The 17,857-nt window shown below is 38.7% G+C and overlaps 2 protein-coding genes across 3 annotated transcripts; both read left to right on the forward strand.

The window, feature by feature from the left end:
• Nucleotides 1-353: 353 nt before the first annotated feature.
• abcb11a (ATP-binding cassette, sub-family B (MDR/TAP), member 11a) lies at nucleotides 354-9,034 on the forward strand. Its single transcript, XM_034886057.1, has 28 exons — nucleotides 354-423; nucleotides 1,075-1,152; nucleotides 1,287-1,299; nucleotides 1,412-1,460; nucleotides 2,027-2,268; nucleotides 2,346-2,430; nucleotides 2,560-2,693; nucleotides 2,787-2,958; nucleotides 3,084-3,208; nucleotides 3,311-3,485; nucleotides 3,597-3,710; nucleotides 3,828-3,938; nucleotides 4,022-4,147; nucleotides 4,243-4,446; nucleotides 4,557-4,727; nucleotides 4,829-5,064; nucleotides 5,123-5,311; nucleotides 5,415-5,505; nucleotides 5,595-5,759; nucleotides 5,864-5,968; nucleotides 6,084-6,245; nucleotides 6,365-6,568; nucleotides 6,669-6,910; nucleotides 7,015-7,171; nucleotides 7,273-7,470; nucleotides 7,557-7,763; nucleotides 8,248-8,394; nucleotides 8,505-9,034. Exons 2-28 carry the CDS (start codon nucleotides 1,107-1,109, stop codon nucleotides 8,703-8,705), a joined length of 4,071 nt encoding a protein of 1,356 aa, XP_034741948.1. The 5' UTR covers nucleotides 354-423; nucleotides 1,075-1,106; the 3' UTR covers nucleotides 8,706-9,034.
• A 654-nt stretch (nucleotides 9,035-9,688) lies between these two features.
• Nucleotides 9,689-17,727, forward strand: spc25 (SPC25 component of NDC80 kinetochore complex). 2 transcript variants are annotated; one of them, XM_034885716.1, is made up of 7 exons: nucleotides 9,689-9,694; nucleotides 14,191-14,352; nucleotides 14,561-14,626; nucleotides 14,856-15,002; nucleotides 15,102-15,227; nucleotides 15,426-15,524; nucleotides 17,425-17,727. In XM_034885716.1, the coding sequence occupies exons 2-7, from the start codon at nucleotides 14,202-14,204 to the stop codon at nucleotides 17,547-17,549; spliced, it is 714 nt and encodes a 237-aa protein (XP_034741607.1). In that variant the 5' UTR covers nucleotides 9,689-9,694; nucleotides 14,191-14,201; the 3' UTR covers nucleotides 17,550-17,727. The 2 variants fall into 2 exon arrangements, with proteins under 2 accessions (XP_034741607.1, XP_034741606.1); XM_034885715.1 differs by lacking the exon at nucleotides 9,689-9,694 and adding an exon at nucleotides 12,833-13,106.
• Nucleotides 17,728-17,857: the final 130 nt, after the last annotated feature.

Below are 17,857 nucleotides of genomic sequence, written 5' to 3' on the forward strand. Positions count from 1 at the left end.
GTATTAAGACAGCACCTGCCAAAAACTAAGCGCCTTAGGTTCATTTAACCCATTTGGCAATTATTTATTTAATAACTTGAACTTTAACTTCATCATAACAAGTAAACTCATTTACAGTACAAGGGCCGTTCTTTTGTTAGAATATTTACATTTTAAAAATCACACAGGGTATGTGAGATACGAAGGAAGATAGGTAAGATAGGTATAGCAGTAAATGAACATTAACTTGGTTTAGTGATTGAGCTTTTCTTACAATGAATAAGGGTCATAATGGTGACACAGTTCTTATCAGTCTAATGGAGGTGTAGATAATGGGAAAGGAGAATCATAGGTTACCTGAAAATAAGATAGGAATTTACTCTGATGAGCCTCAGTGGTGTTGCTCGATTTCTGAAGAAAGCAGACAATCAGCGAGAAGTCCAGGTACAGTACGATTTCTTTTCTTTCTCCATAAAGTTCATGCTCAACAAGGATGCCCCTGTAAGAATTGCTGTTCTTGTTAGAATCTATGCACGTAATAATTTAGTAACTTAATAATGTTTTGTTGTTGACATGCATGTAGTAAGATGCTAAAAGCAGTGTGTTGCTGTAGTATTTTTACTACGCACAACACACAGTGGAGGACATCTGGGACTTAACCATTAGATAACAATAACTTTTAATATTCCAATTTTAGTCAGGAACGATGGAGGTTTTTCTTAAACTTTGTAGACGCATACATGGGCTGAAATGAGTCTGACAACCTGGTTTGTTCTCTTGAATCCCACTGGACCATGGATCCCATTGATTATTGTCCAAACTACAATTTAGATTATTGTACTGTGGTGTCCCTTTTGGCCCTGTTGGGTGTATGTAACTCATCAGTTAATACACTGGGTAAATCAAGCGCCGTTCTCAGAGATGCTGCTTTCTGCTTGCTAAGCACATTACAGCAACATACTGGGACCGTAGGTAACTTAGATTTACAGTAACACACTAATAATCAGTTACAACAAGCAACAGTTATGCATACAAATAGTGCTTCTCTAATACACGGTAAATACTGTATATTCTTGTTACAGTTACTTATTACAGAGGACATACCTGCCTGAGGCAGGGCAGCAGACATGAAGAAATCAATTACATTTACAGCTCCAGGTGTCGATAAAAGAGGTGCGTGATCCATTTTTATTGCAAAAAACCCCCAACTAATACAATAATGGCAATGGAGTTTTCAATAAAAAGCCAAGTAATTACAAGGTACCTACATGTTGTTTCTCTTTCTTTCTCTCTTTCTTTTTTGGCAGATGTTGAAAATGGGTAAGTATGTAATTAAGAATCTCCCACATTATGTTTCAGACCACAATATGTTTTCAAAATATTCCTGGGACTTATATTAATTGTTGTTAATGTAAATGTTCATGTGTTACAGAGACAAGAAGAAAAAAGATAAGATGCCCAGTGTTGGATACTTTCAGCTGGTAACTACTGTGTCTTTGCTCACATTGCTCATGAACAGTGGTCAAAGTAACTCATTAGTTCACATTTACAAGGCAGATGCTTTTGTCCAAAGTGACATACAAGAAGTCCATTCAAACCATGTTGGAGCAAGAGCTAGGTTTCATCCAAAATGGGGAGAGCAACTAAACTTTTGTTCACTGCTACAGTAGAAATGCTCAGAGATTTACTTTTTAATTTAAGTTTATTCATAAAATCTAAAAATAAAGAATGATGTAAAGATGTAATCTAAAAAGGGGTTGTTTAAGATGATGTACTTAAGTTCAGTTTTGAGGTGCTTTCCCTGAGTATTTTTGTGTCACTTGATTTTTCACTTTTGAATTTACTCTATTTATTTGATAGCCTTAGTCACATGTTAGTTTTGGGATTAAGATTTTACATAAAACAAGTTAAAAACTTAAATAGAATATTGATTGTTATATTCTCCACACCACTATACTTTTACTATATTTCATTTGATCATTAAATCATACAAGTAAACATTCTCACATCTACATTGTTAAAAGAGTCCACGAATTCCTTTTTTCAGTTTCGATTTGCCACCTGCAAAGACACCGTGATGATGATCGTGGGGGGTTTATGTGCCGTCATTCATGGTGCAGCTTCACCTCTCATGCTTCTGGTGTACGGCCAGATGACTAACACGTTTGTGGCGTATGAGCTTGAGGTCCAAGAACTAAAAGACACAAACAAGGAATGCAACAACAACACCATCTATTGGACAAATGGCTCCATATATGAAACAGCTGAAAACAGCACTGTCTACTGTGGGTGAGTCTACACTTAACAGCTTGTGTGATCACTGTTACAGTTAAGAGCTGCTGCAATTCCGTTTATTCTCTCTGCAGGGTGGACATTGAAGCACAGATGACTATGTTTGCATATTACTATGTTGGAATTGGAATAGGAGTTCTGATTGTTAGTTATTTTCAGGTAAGTATTTCTGCTTGCCATATTCAGCTTTAATTCAAAACCCTCTTGAGTTATTATGGCTTGTTATGAAGGTTTAGCACATCATACGTAGTGAAAGAAATACTTTTTGTGCAATTCTGATTGCTGCAGATTGCCTTCTGGGTGTTGGCAGCTGCAAGACAAATTGATCGAATGAGAAAGACTTATTTCAGAAAAGTAATGCAAATGGAGATCGGATGGTTTGACTGCAACTCTGTTGGTGAACTGAACACAAGGATGACAGAGTGAGTTGGGCCTCTTTATCTGCAGGTCAGGCTGTTATCAGTACATGGCTAGGAGAATGTTCTACACAGGATAGTGTTTCTGTTCCTTGACAGTGACATCAACAAGATCAACAATGCTATTGCTGACCAGGTGTCCATCTTCATTGAGAGGATCTCTACATTTGTGTTTGGCTTCATGGTTGGATTCATTGGCGGATGGAAGCTGACGTTGGTGGTCATAGCAGTGAGCCCGCTTATTGGCATAGCTGCTGGACTTATGGCCATGGTAAAGTTAGCAGAAGGATTTCTAACTGCTGGATGGAAGTACATTGCTATTGTATGTGGTATCATATGTCACAAAGTTTAAATATATTTTATGTTTTTGTGTGATTTTCTTTAATGTTGCTGAAGGCTGTGGCCAAGCTGACAGGGCGAGAGCTTAAGTCCTACGCAAAGGCAGGTGCAGTAGCTGACGAGGTTCTATCCTCCATCAGGACAGTAGCAGCATTTGGTGGGGAGGAAAAAGAAGCTAAAAGGTATTTTGTCATTTTGTCAGATCACAAGAAATTGTTCTGCAATGCGATTGATGATGACAAGCCACGACTCCATGATTTAAAATGAAACTGAAATTTGTACAGATATGACAAAAACCTTGCAGAAGCTCAGAACTGGGGTGTGAAAAAGGGCACGATCGTAGGCCTTTTTCAAGGATACCTTTGGTGCGTCATTTTCTTTTGTTTCGCTTTGGCCTTTTGGTACGGATCTACATTGGTCATCGAGACCAAGGAGCTGTCTCCTGGTACTCTTATTCAGGTGTGGAAAGATAAAGGCATTAAACATCTGACACTCTATATAACATAACATAAGTATTTGAAAGACAGTGGCGTTTGTTTAACCATGTGGCGGCGGTGTTTTGTTTTTAAGGTTTTCTTTGGAGTTCTCATGGCAGCCATGCACCTGGGCCAGGCCTCTCCATGCTTAGAGGCCTTCGCTTCTGGTCGTGCTGCAGCCAAAATCATCTTTGACACAATTGACCGGGTAAAATCAGGATGCTACTTAAGACTTTTTGCAGATACAATACACATTTGAAACAGTACATTTAAAAGAGGAAGAATCTTCACCGTGAAATGAAGTTCTGTGTTCTTATGTTTACAGGAACCAGAAATTGATTGTTTCTCAGAAAAAGGTCACAAATTAGACAAAGTAAAAGGTGACATTGAATTCCATAATGTCACTTTCTTCTACCCATCCCGGCCTGAAGTTAAGGTACATTTCACCAACAAGCATTTCTTTGTGTCTATTTCTCACTTTTCAAAAATGAACTCATAAAGAGATAATTGTGTTTTCAGATTTTAAATAATCTGAGCATGAAGATCAAGGCAGGAGAAGCCACTGCTTTTGTGGGACCGAGTGGATCTGGAAAGAGCACCACAATCCAGCTCTTCCAAAGGTTTTATGACCCAAAGGAAGGAATGGTAACAATCAGCCAGCACCTGCACAGACACACCAGACATCACTGGAGAGTTTGAAGTCTTCAGTGTAATTTTACATGTATAATTCTCGTTCTCAGGTGACTTTGGACGGCCATGACATTCGTACCTTAAACATCCAGTGGCTCAGATCTCTCATTGGTATTGTAGAGCAGGAACCAGTGCTGTTTGCTACCACCATTGCAGAAAACATCCGATTCGGTCAACCTGGGGTAAACATGGAAGACATCATCCAAGCGACAAAAGAGGCCAATGCTTATGATTTTATTACAAAGTTGCCACAGGTACGTATATTACAAGATAAATACAGAAGAATTACAGTGCATACAGTTTCATAGTGAAAAATGTTAATTTGTGCAGCCTAAAATTAACATGATTACTATTTTTCAACTAGAAATTTGATACTCTGGTTGGAGAAGGTGGAGGACAGATGAGCGGAGGACAGAAGCAAAGGATTGCTATTGCTCGAGCTCTGATCCGAAACCCCAGGATCCTGCTGCTGGACATGGCCACATCTGCCTTAGACAACGAGAGTGAGGCTGTTGTCCAGGAGGCACTGGATAAGGTGAGCCACTCTCTGCCCATAGACTACATAATTGAGTGCACTTTGAGCATTAACTTCAGCCACACATCATGCTTTATAAAATGACCCTAATATGTGTGCAGATGCGCATGGGCCGGACAACAATTTCCATAGCCCACCGTCTTTCCACAATTAGTAACGCAGATGCCATCATTGGTTTTGAGCGGGGACAGGCTGTGGAGAAGGGATCACACAGTGAGCTCATAGAAAGACAAGGTGTCTACTTCACCCTGGTCACCCTGCAGAACCAAGGCAAATCCAACACAACTAAAGGTAAGATATATTTAGGTCTGCTAATCATTAAACTAGGACTGCTGTAATAGTTCTGTAGATTGATCTGCCAATTATTATATTGGTTGAATCAACACATTTCAAAGCATTCAGCAGGAGTCAATGGACAATCTTAGTGTTTGGAGGTCTTTCATGTATTTGCTAAAGAGCAACGGAAGCTTCAATACTTGGTTAAACGTTGTTTTGATTTGTTTTTTTCCACTGCCAGACGCAATCAGCGAAGATCTTGAAGAAGACTTAAGTCTAAAAGCGAAGAGCCGCACATCCAGTAAAAGGTAAAGTAAAAATTCAGAAAGATCATATCAGATAAAAAACTATAAAATAATTAAAATTAAATCAAATAATCCAATTTTTTTGTTGTCAACATTACTCCTGTAGGGACTCTGTTCGACTGCGATCTCAGAGTAAATTGTCAAATGACACATTATCAGACGTCCTCAAGACCCTTTCGGACAAGGACTTCACAAATGTACTGAGGTTGTCTTCTATGCTGTGGTATACATTTACTTTATCAATGTCATGTAGAAATGAATAAATCTAATGTGTATTATTTAACAGAAATGTGAGGATGATGCCGACAAACATGTAGAGTCTGCCCCAGTAGCACGTATCCTCAAATACAACCAACCAGAATGGCCGTACATGCTGATTGGCTCACTGGGAGCCGCTGTCAATGGCTCTGTCAACCCCATCTATGCTGTCCTTTTCAGCCAAATTCTTGGGGTGAGGATTGTGTTTTTCACATACTCTAATAGCTTATGCTCTGTTATACAAGCTGAAGTAGTTTGCTCATGTGTACACAACTGACATGATCTTTGTATTTGCAGACGTTTGCCATTGGTGACTTGAACGAGCAGAGGAAACAGATCAATGGGATATGTATTCTGTTTTGCATTGTGGCTGTGATTAGTTTCTTCTCCCAATTCTTACAGGTTTGCATCAATATATAGTATAGTACGCATCACATTGTCAATTTTTATATAGCAAAGTAGCAGAACTGGATAATCTAGAACTTACATGTCGAGTGACTCCGATTTAATGTTTTAGGGATATGCTTTTGCAAAGTCTGGAGAGTTGCTGACCCGCCGTCTAAGGAAAGTGGGCTTCCAGGCCATGTTAAGGCAGGAGATTGGCTGGTTTGATGACCCCAGAAACAGCCCTGGAGCTCTGACCACCAGACTGGCCACTGATGCATCCATGGTGCAAGGGGTATGTTACAGATTTACAGGCCTGTATCCATATTTCATATTATTTAAAACAGAAACAAGCATAAATTTGGTAATGTAATAACAACATTGTTTCACATGTTGCTGGTATGGCTTCTGCAGGCAACAGGATGTCAGATCGGCATGATTGTGAACTCGTTGACCAGCATTGGAGCTTCTTTTATCATTGCTTTCTACTTCAGTTGGAAGTTAACTTTTGTAATAATGTGCTTCCTGCCACTCATTGGGCTGTCTGGGGTGTTTCAAGCCAAAATGCTGACAGGTTTTGCAAATCAAGATAAAAAAGCCATGGAAGCAGCAGGTTTGGTAAGCCCCAAAGAACATTTGCAATAAAGGTGCACTGATATGTTTACATTTCTCTAAGAAACCAACAGCTACAGTGTTAGATCTTAACTTTCTCCCGCAGGTTTCCAGTGAGGCTCTTGCCAACATCAGGACGATTGCGGGCTTGGCCAAAGAGAGCTCATTTGTTGAATCATATGAGCAGAAACTCGAGCTTCCATACAAATCTGCAAAGAAAAGAGCCATCATCTATGGGCTTTGTTTTGGGTTTTCCCAGTGTGTCATCTTCATGGCGTATGCTGCTTCGTTTAGATATGGAGGCTATCTGGTTAGCTTTGAGGGGTTACAGTACATGTTTGTTTTCAGGTTGGTAAAATTATTTCTTTCAATGTAAAATCCTATATCTATTTTCTGTTTTGTGATGTGATTACCGAACTATAATATAAAATGCTCTTATGATGTTTCTCCAGAGTGATCACAGCTGTAGTAATCAGTGGGACAGCACTGGGCAAAGCGTCCTCCTTCACTCCAGATTATGCCAAAGCCAAAACTGCTGCTGCTCGGCTTTTCAAACTTTTGGACCGAATTCCTGAAATCAGCATGAGCCATGCAGATGGAGAGAAATGGGTTGGTGAATTTAATAAATAAAACAGAATTATATACAATGGGATGTCATTTGTTGTCATGATGTTACTTTCACATGATTAAACCTAGTCATTTATCTTAAGGATAACTTCAGAGGTGAAATAGAGTTCCTCAATTGCAACTTTACCTATCCAACCCGGCCAGATGTCCAAGTGTTGAATGGCCTGGCTGTGTCTGTGAAGCCTGGTCAGACTTTAGCATTTGTTGGGAGCAGCGGTTGTGGGAAAAGCACCAGTGTTCAACTGTTGGAAAGGTTCTATGATCCTGATGAAGGGAAAGTGGTATGTACACTGTTTCAGACATTCATTTTACCTATCACAACATAAATCTAATCCAACGTCTCGATTATGCTGTTATTTATTTTCAGTTGATTGATGGTCGCCCATCTTGTACAGTCAATGTGCCCTTCTTGAGATCTCAGATTGGCATAGTGTCCCAGGAGCCAGTGTTGTTCGACTGCAGCATAGCGGAGAACATTCAGTACGGAGATTACACATGTAGTGTTGGCATGGAAGAGATTTTTGAGGCCACAAAGAAAGCCAACCTACATGACTTTGTGATGACACTACCAGATGTGCGTATAACACCCTAAAGATACAATTTTACACACACACACACACACACACACACACACACACACACACACACACACACACACACACACACACATTGCCATTGTAAATCCTGGTTAATAGTACTGTTAACCACTCTTTGACTGTTAACAAAAACACAAAAGTATTGTAGCTTTATTGGAAGCTAATTGGACTGTTTTAGTTTTAGTTCCATTTTAAATGTGATATTGTTGATATTTGTGTATCTATATTAAGTGCATGCTTTACAGTATGTCTTGACAAGTATACTGTATTTAAGTATGAAATGATGATAATAATAAATTAGCTCTGTGTGTGTGCGTGTGTGTACATATGCAAATGTATAACAGATGTTAAGAAGTTAATATAGTAGAAAGCATTTTGTTGTGGTGGTACAAGTTCACAATATTGTTGACCATGCAAACTTTTGCTTTCTCCGCTTCTCTCAAAATACTTACACATTTTAAGAAATATGAGACTCAGGTTGGTGCCCAGGGCTCCCAGCTGTCAAGAGGACAAAAACAACGCATCGCCATTGCCCGGGCAATCGTCAGAAACCCCAAGGTCCTGCTACTAGATGAAGCTACCTCTGCCCTGGACACAGAGAGTGAACAGGTACAAAATTCTCACCATCGAACAGCGTATACATATTTGTATAAGTATACTAAATGATATCAATTTACACATACCTACATGAAAGTTCCTGACAAAGTTCTGTTTCCCAGAGTGTACAGGCTGCTCTGGATGAGGCAAGAAAAGGACGGACCTGCATCGTCATCGCTCACCGACTGTCTACTATCCAGAGTGCTGACATCATAGCAGTGATGTCTAATGGAGCGGTCATAGAGCAAGACACACATGATAAACTCATGGCCAAAAGGGGTGCCTATTATAAACTGGTAACAACAGGCTCTCCTATCAGCTAGACGCCTGCAGACACTTAAAATGAGCATAAGATAAACGTAATTTATAGGTATATCTCTTTTCATGCAGTGTCCTCAGATATTGCACATAAACCATGGGAATGTCTTTTTCATTTGGCATAGAATACACATGTTTCATCGCTTTTGGTTTGAAGAATCCGTTTTTAGTAATCACAAGGTTTGTTTGGTTGTATATGTCTGGTTTTATATTTATTTGTTTACAAGAAGTTCCTTTTATAAATTAAAGGGTAAAGACTTCTACATGCATCTTACAATGTTTCTATCATTGGACTGTAATGTTTTGAATTATTCTTCATGTAATTCATGACCATTCAAAAAAAAAAAATGTAACTATACTGTGTCACTTGCAAAGGAATGCTTTAGGTCTAGTGTCATCCTTACATTTGTCTTGGGAAATCCCAGTAGTGTTCTTTCAGCAGTGTTAGCATGTGTGAGTGCCCTGAAATCTCAACATTTCTTTCCTGCTCAATGTTAATGTTTCAAACTTAACCACAATTAAGTTTCAATCAACAGTGAGCAGGAAGGGAATTTTGGTTATTTGGAGGCATTTGGAGAATTTCTAACTGGAAGAAATTGTTCATCACTGCTAAATCAACGAAAAGGATACTAAGTTTGCTGTAAGAGGTTTTGCTTTTTACACCTGGATATTGTGTATCCTAACAGAAAAAAAGTGAGATTTCCATGACTTTTTTATTATATCAAGCAGATTGATGTGCTATATGTTGAAACGCTGAATACACAGAATAATGAACACAGCCCGTATTTAGTTTGCCTTCAAACGAGCAGTTTAAACAATTATGATTTCACAACTCACAGTCATTAACCGGGTGCAATGATGGTGCAGAGAATTTGAGAGTCCAGATATAGACAACCCAGAAACACTGACTAATGGGAGCAGGCTTTTTCGAGAGGGGGCTTAAAGAGACGGGTGCTAAAACTGCCAAAAATATGGAGCTTTAACATTAAAGCATGTAAACATGTTCCAGAAGAAACCCAAAATACAGGAACCGGAAAATTAAAAAAATGTGGGACTTTAAAAATGTATTTTTATTTGGAGCTCTTATTGGTTAATTAAAAAGAAATCTTGAATTTAGTTTATTAAAAATGTCACTTTAACGTAAACGTTTTTAACTTTAAGTGGATAAAGGATAGGCTACTGAGTGGTCCAGTGCTGTTTCCCCCACAACACGGGAATATAAAGTACCAGACACAAAGATGTTTCTTCAAGCTCGGCTAAGCAAGTAGCCTACGTACTTATAGGACAGTTACATCATTTACTAGGCCTCAGGAGCCACAAGATGCTAAGAAACCACACACGGTGGCAGAAGTTGAATTAATCTACCTCATCTAATTACGTTAGAGACGCTGTTCTACCTCATTACATTTTAGCTGATCGATCTCTGAAGTTGCCTAAAAAAAACTAGGCGAGCCCTGTTTAATCACTACGTAGCCTACATTAATTTTATACTTTATTGGTAGGCTATACGTAGGATAAAGTAAGCCGCTTGGGTCAAAAGCATCTCCCAAATTTAAGTGATGCAATGTAACTCGAAAAAACTAATAGAAAAGCGATGAATTCCAAATTGAATTGAATCTTTTATATCACGTTATGAATGCTTGAACATGTACAGTCATACAGTAGATTGTGGACAGAAAAAATAAACAAAAATCAGGTCTGTCGTGGGGAGGAAGGAGGACCCAAACGCGGAGTAGCAGGAGGAGTTTCAAAAGGTTTATTGAACAAAAACTGAGCAACAGAGTCCCAAAAACACAAAAAAGCACAGGGAGCCAGGGAGAACAAAAAGCCGTAGCACAAATGCTGGGAATCTCACGGGGAAGAACACAACTGGAGACGGTAGGGATCACAGAGCGAGGGTACACGGGCAGGAACACTGGCAGGCCAACGGCAAACTCCCAGGAAAAGGGCAGACTGGCAAAACACAAGGAGGAGACTTACAGGAGCAGGCTAAAAGACGAGTTGTTGACAGGCGGGCGAACAAGAAGGATCTGAAATAGACGAAAGGAACACATGGGTTTTATACAAGAGGTAACGAGGTTATGGGGAACAGGTGAGACGTCAGGTAAATTACAAACCGAAACCTGAAAAACAAGTGGATCAAAACACAAGTACTGGATTAAAACACAAAATGCTCTGAAATGTAAAACACTAACGTCAGAGTTGGCTTAACCATTTGAAAATGAGATTGAACCAGTCAGTCATAAATAACATTATGACTGACATGACACCAGCGAGGGAAATAAACAGAAAAAATATTAAGAGGGTCTCCAACAGTTGACATGAAGTTGAGAAAGCCCTGGTGTTCCCTGTAGTTGATCTGGGGGTGCTGTTTAACCAGCACCCCACTGCTGTAAAAAATCCTTCTGAGGTTTCCTTGCTGTGTGCTAACAGCTGCTTCTTTTGCCTTACATTACATATCATTAAACTGATGGTTTTATCCAAAGACTTAGAATTTGCTACATGTCAGACGTTGCCTCTGGAGCAACTAGAGGTTAAGTGTCTTGCTCAGGGACACACTAGTTGATGTATTGCAGTGGGAATCAAACCCAGATCTCTCACACCAAAGACACATGTCATATCCACTGCCCCATCACCACCATGACATAGCCCCATGAACCCCCTTCACACCGAAGATATCTTTATATCTCAACCTGACATCATAAATCATTCAACAGAGCCATGGCAACAACAGCAACCACTTCAGTTTGAGTTTTCAAATGATAAAATAATATGCTACCTAGGCAGGTCAGCATTTCAAGAGATCTTACAAAAACTGTTTGCACCTTGACTATGTAGCCATTAAATGTTTTACAGACCATTGCTTTTATAGTTACACATTAGCCATTGCAAACACTAAATAAGACAGTGCCCCACGTAACCCCTTTGATCCCTTTGGCCTCATTAATATTCTGTTTCTCAGAAAACGTGGCATCCAAATGGGCTTTCCATAATACTGTTACTGACTAACAGTCCATCTGGCATCCAGTTAGGCATGTATTCAGTGGATACATTATCACCATGCTTTCTTTACATTATAAAACCTCAGTCGTCTTTGTAAGAGCACTTACATTGTACAAAATTGTCATTAATAATATTTTAACAATATTTTAAATAGTACCACGGGGTTTGATAGTTGGACTAAAATTATTCATCATGTATATAAATGATATTTGTAAACTGAAATATGTCATTTTCACAGATGATACTAACATTTTTCTGTTCAGACGACTTTTTACAAAAACTAATGGACAAGGTAACAGTAGAACTACAGTAGGTGAATTGAAACTGTGGTTTGATGTAAAGAAGTTATCTTTAAATTTGAAAAAAACAAAGTTTATGATTTTTGGAAATTGCTAAACACATTTAACAGCTCAGGTAAGCTTAAGGAGAGAAACTGTTGAATTAGAGAGAGTATATGAAATTACCTTTTTAGGGGTAATAATAGACCACAAATTCAGTTGGAAAACCACAAGTAAACCATGTCAGATCCAATATTTCCAGAAGCATTGGGGTGACGAGCAAAGTCAGACAGTTTCTTAACCACAGATCAATGAACACTCTCAGCAAGCTGATTATACCTTCTGTAATGTATTGTGTTGGGATTTGGGGTAATACCTGTAAAACCACTCAGACACACACACAGTTCAAAAAAGAGAAATACAAATTCTGAATAATGTTGGCTTGAGTGATCATACTAATTAATTATTTCTTAAGTCAAAAACTCTGAAATTCAGGGACCAGAAAACTGTGTTAGTTCTGTATAAAGCTAAAAAACAAACCATGTTTAGAGAAAAAGAAGGCCTATGCCATTAGATGTGAACTCAATTGGAAACAACCTACCTGTAACACAGTGATGAATAGCAGGTGCACGTCTGACTGTGGCTTGAAGTTATGGAACGATAAATTCAGTCATTCATTCAACATTATTATGAACTTGATGTTGAATTGTTTAGCTAAGCCCACTTGAACTTACTCAGTTTTACCACAAGGTGGTAAAAATAACACATTAAAGCAAAAATAAAGACAGACAAGTTGCATTGTGGGAACATCAAGGCGCCCTTTCCTGTTTTAATGTTTAGCAGGAAATATCATAATCATACAGTAGTTACGTTACTGTTGAAGTTACGGAATAGAAAACACTAAGAAACGTGTTATTTACATAGACAGTTAAAGAAAGGTTATTAAACGTAGCTAGCTGATTTGTAAGCGGAAGAAAAAGAAAGTCAACGTTATTTCCTGTGTTCAGTCCCCGCCTCCTGTTAGCAGGGCGCGGATTTTTAAAAAGAAAAAAAAAAAATAACGACTGGTTCAGTAGCAAGACGTAACTTTACATCAAACAATATCAACAGCCGCACATTAAACACGTGAGTAATATTATTGCATCCAAGTTTAGATGAACTTGCAAACTAGCTAGCTAGCTAATCAAGTTGTAAATCCGTTGGTTTCATTTCCTGCCTAACGTTAGTTAGCTAGCTAAGTAACGCGAGTTGTGGGCAAGCCATGGCTAAAGCAAACTAACATATCACGTTTCCTAGCTAACGTTAACCAGCTAATGTTTCCAGGGCTGATACGCTAATGTGAGCTACATATTCAAATTGTTTAGGTATTAACGGTAACGGAATGTTCTACCGGGACAAGGTAGCACCGTTTGTGAGCTCGGTACTTCGTACCGTAGTTACTTTAACCTTCGTCGTTACTCCATTCGAACCAGTGACATGGCTAGCTAGCTACATTGTTCGTACTGTTATACTGTTACTTTTTATTTTACGTTAAATAACGCAAACCTTCCTCTGTCATTTTCATACTGTTATTTTGTGAGACCCACCACACTGGTAGGAAGGAATTCAACAAGTTTGTGAGGGTTGAGGCTGCTAATTTGACAAAACCATGCCAATGTTAATTTCTAGATCACTTCTGAGCAGTCAACAGCATCACATTGTCCATCAGCGGACATAGTTTGCTCTGTTGTCAGTCAAGGAGGTAGCTCTGTTGACATTGCATCTATGTTGCTGTTTAATACATATGTAATGCATAGGTCCAGCTTGCATGAACTATATGTGTATTTTGGGCCTGTGTGTGTAATCTGTATGATAACAGAGCCTCTCAGTGTCTTCTTCTTTTCTTTTTCTTATGCTAGTATTTACTAGTATTTAAGTAGGCTGCCATCAACTTTGGCCGAAACATCACGCCCCTTTCTATTTGATTCTCAGCATTACCAACCTCAACTTTATTATTATTATCCCAAAGGAAATGTTGTTTGCAGCCAGACAAACATAACATCAGAAGAAAACACTGATGACATCAACAGTGGAAATCTATAGTAAAAAAACAAAACAAAAAACTAGATAACATTTATTTTAAAATAGTGCTGTTCAAGGTGAGAATAATGGTATTTTACTTGCGCATGATGAGTACTGTGTTGTCTATTTTTTTATTAGGTTATTGCAGACGTGAACATCATGACATCCATTACTGATCCAAACGTGAGTGATGTGTTCGCCAGTGCAATGGAGGAGAATCACAATAAACAACTTAAAACATTTGGGGAGATAATTGACGTGACTACAGAGTTGGGCCAGTCCCACAGACAGTTGGTGAAGTCTGCACATGGTATGTCTGAGATATCATTTATTTTACATCCACATTATTTGTTGTCTTGCTAATAATTAATTTTCCTCAGGGGCCATACTGAAAAATAGTTCTCTAAAGAATAGAAAATGATATACTGTGTGTGTGTGTGTGTTTGTGTGTGTTTGTTTGTATGTATATATAATTACATCAGGCTATCTTTAAGAAGTTTTTTTTAACTTTTGTGTAGATTCATGTTTGAAGAAATGTAAGGACGATGAAATGCTGTTTGAGACAATACGGACATTTGAAAGAGGTGAGTTTTAAATGCATTAAGCCCCAAAGCATTGCGTCTGTGCCTTACATGTTTGCTATACACTCCGTTGTGAAACAAGATTGATGAAAACTGTTTTCATTTGCTGAATAATTCCTCATTTTCTGATGCACACTATGGGCCCATACTTGTTTGGGACAAAATGTTGAAATATTGCTTCAGAGGCTTTATTGTGAAAGCGTACTTGGACTGATGAAATATTTCCCCCCAGACTTGGTACAACAAAATGCATCATTGAAAAAGAAACATCATGCTATTTCTGAAATGATATCTGGGATTCAGCAGAAGGAGATGCAGAAAGACAAAATCATCCAGAAGATAGAAAAACTTAAACAAGAGCAAGCCAAAAGAAAGGAGGGTAAGTTTATATTTGAACATGTAATGAGTGGTGTAAATCACATAACTTTATGTAACTGTAGCATGAGGCTGTTTTAGTAATTGACCCCTTTTTTTTCAGTAATCGAGTCTCAATATAAAACTAACAAAAACAGACTGAGGAATCTCCAGAAAGCCAGAGTAGTCTTTCAGGATCATTTGGACATGGAGATGCGAACAATCTTTGGCAAAACACAATTGGTTAAAGGTATGTCTTACACAAACCGTATTTCCTTACAGTATCTTGAGTCCTGTTTCTGTTATCCATCAACGTTTTTAAACGTTAATAGCAATTAATACATATTACAATAATTGTAGCTTGTCTCAGCTAATGCTCTTACTTTCTCTTCTGTTGAAGTAAATAGGACAGAATTCCGAATTTACAGAATGTTTGTTGTCCTTAAAGGTGAAAAGCTGCAGTTTGTTTTCCGGAATATCAGCCCTTCAGATCAGGACAGCGCATACATTGTCACAATTGGGATTAAAGAAGATGGATCATACCAGAGTAAGTTACATACCTGTACTCTATATTAGAAAACTATACTGTAACAGCATTATTTTGTGCAGTTGAATGAAAAGATAATGCTGGCAATATTGTGTATTTTTATATTGTTGCAATTGCTAAAGGAAAACCAAATCCAACAATGAACTGATCCTAACAAGTTTTGGCTGTGAAGCCAAAGCCTTATAGCACATTCCTCTGAGCCATAGAGCTCCATTGTTGACCAATTCAACAACAAATGAATTCAAAAATAGAACACAGTGAGGGGAAAAAAAGTAATGGTGGATTTATTTGAACAGTGAGAGACAAAATAACAAGAATATCCACAACAACGCATGTAAAAAATGTTATAAATTGATTTGCAGTTTAATGAGGGAAATCTCAATCAGAAAGATTTCTGGCTCCCAGGTGTCTTCTATACAGGTAATGAGCTGAGATTAGGAGCACACTCTTAAAGGGAGTGCTCCTAATCTCAGCGTGTTACCTGTATAAGAGACAACTGTCCACAGAAGTCAATCAATCAATCATATTCCAAACTCTCCACCATGGCCAAGACCAAAGCGCTCTCCAACAGTTGGTGTGATTATTTGCAAATGGAAGTTACGCAAAAGAACTGTCAATCTCCCTCGGCCTGGGGCTCCATGGAAGAAGATCTCACCTTGTCAATGATCTCCAAGAAAACAAGTGGCAACTCACTACGCCGTAAAGGACTTAAATCCTGCAGCGCCCACAAGATCCTCCTGCTCAAGAAAGCACATGTACATGCCTCTCGGAAGTTTGCCAATGAACGTCTGAATGATTGTGGTCAGGTGAGACCAAAATGGAGCCCAATGACCCCAAGGACACCATCCCCACTGTCAAACTTGGAGGTGAAAACATTATGCTTTTGGGGGTGTTTTTCTGCTAAGGTGACAGGACAACTTCACCGCATCAAAGGGAAGATGGACGCGGCCATGTACCTTCAAATCTTGGGTGAGAACCTCCTTCCCTCAGCCAGGGCATTGAAAATGGGTCATGGATGAGTATTCCAGCATGACAATGACACAAAACACACGGCCAAGGCAACAAAGGAGTAGCTCAAGAAGAAGCACATTAGTTGCCAGTTGTTCGAGTTGCCAAACGTCAGCCTCGACACCTTAATGACTTGGAGAAGATCTGCAAAGAGTAGTCGGACAAAATCCCTCCTGAGATGTGTGTAAACCTGGTGGCCAACTACAAGAAACGTCTTGATTGCCAGCAAGGGTTTTGCCACCAAGTACTAAGTCATGTTTTGCAGAGGGGTCAAATACATATTTCCCGCATTAAAATGCAAAAATATTTTAACATTTTTGACATGTGTTTTTCTGGATTTTCTTTTTGTTATTCTGTCTCTCACTGTTCAAACAAAGCTACTATTAAAGTTATAGACTGTTCATTTATTCGTCAGTGGGCAAATATACAAAATCAGCAGGGGATTAAATAGTTTTTTCCTCACTGTAAATGTGCCACACTGGCTGACGTGTTCCTTCATTCCTATGAACACGACTACTATAGTTTATTTTGAGTTAATCCTATTTACACCGCCCTGCTGCTGTACATACAAACTTGAGCACCAAACGTGTATTAATCTAACAGTGCAAATAGTCCTTAATAAATACAGTATTTACTACGGTTTGAGTAACATCTGCGTAAAACTACATTGCTCAGCGGTTTTAAAAATTGTTTTCTACATCAAATAATGGTCATAGATGTGCCACAGACATATAGTAGGGAAGTCAAAAGATATGGAGAGATGGACTAATGCACTGCTGGTTTAGGTTTTCATGGGATTTATTGACAATAATAAAAATGTGAAACATCACCAGTCTTATCCTGCAACAACCATTGTAAATGGCTTCTATAAACAAGTCTTCAATTCCTACAGTTGTGTCGAGTGACCCTGTGCTCAAGTGTTTGTCAGTCCTGGAAAGCCGGCTTCAGGAGACCAATAACTTACCAGCATTCTTGGCAAACGTCAGGAAGGAGTTTATCTCTCTGGCAAGCTGCTAAGATTGAAAGGATGGGAGGATAAAATACAATGCAAGAAACCTCTTGCTGCAACGTGGACTAATGTAAGAAGCACAGCTTTCGGTCCGTAAGTACAGTACAGGTCTGTAAAGAAAACATCTACTGCCCTTGTCATGACTAATACATATGGATTTATTATACATTACTGTGGGCAGTAAGTCACAAGTTATTTAAAAAAAATCTGGACTTCCCTCTACATAGGCACTGGTTTTTGGTTGAACAAGTTGTTGTATTATTGAGCATAGTAGTTTTAAAATTTAGTGTAAACTGCATATTTGACATTGTTTCAA

This window comes from Etheostoma cragini, chromosome 11 (assembly GCF_013103735.1).
Source record: "Etheostoma cragini isolate CJK2018 chromosome 11, CSU_Ecrag_1.0, whole genome shotgun sequence".
Classification (NCBI taxonomy): domain Eukaryota; kingdom Metazoa; phylum Chordata; class Actinopteri; order Perciformes; family Percidae; genus Etheostoma; species Etheostoma cragini.

Bases quoted from the DNA above. Each gene is read 5' to 3' on its own strand.
- abcb11a (XM_034886057.1), top strand. From the start codon at position 1,107: ATGAAGAAATCAATTACATTTACAGCTCCAGGTGTCGATAAAAGAG. The intron at 4,148-4,242 runs GTAACAATCAGC...TCTCGTTCTCAG, and splicing joins ATGACCCAAAGGAAGGAATG to GTGACTTTGGACGGCCATGA. The intron at 7,471-7,556 runs GTATGTACACTG...ATTTATTTTCAG, and splicing joins ATCCTGATGAAGGGAAAGTG to TTGATTGATGGTCGCCCATC.
- spc25 (XM_034885716.1), top strand. From the start codon at position 14,202: ATGACATCCATTACTGATCCAAACGTGAGTGATGTGTTCGCCAGTGCA. The intron at 15,228-15,425 runs GTATGTCTTACA...TTGTCCTTAAAG, and splicing joins CAAAACACAATTGGTTAAAG to GTGAAAAGCTGCAGTTTGTT. The intron at 15,525-17,424 runs GTAAGTTACATA...CAATTCCTACAG, and splicing joins AGAAGATGGATCATACCAGA to TTGTGTCGAGTGACCCTGTG.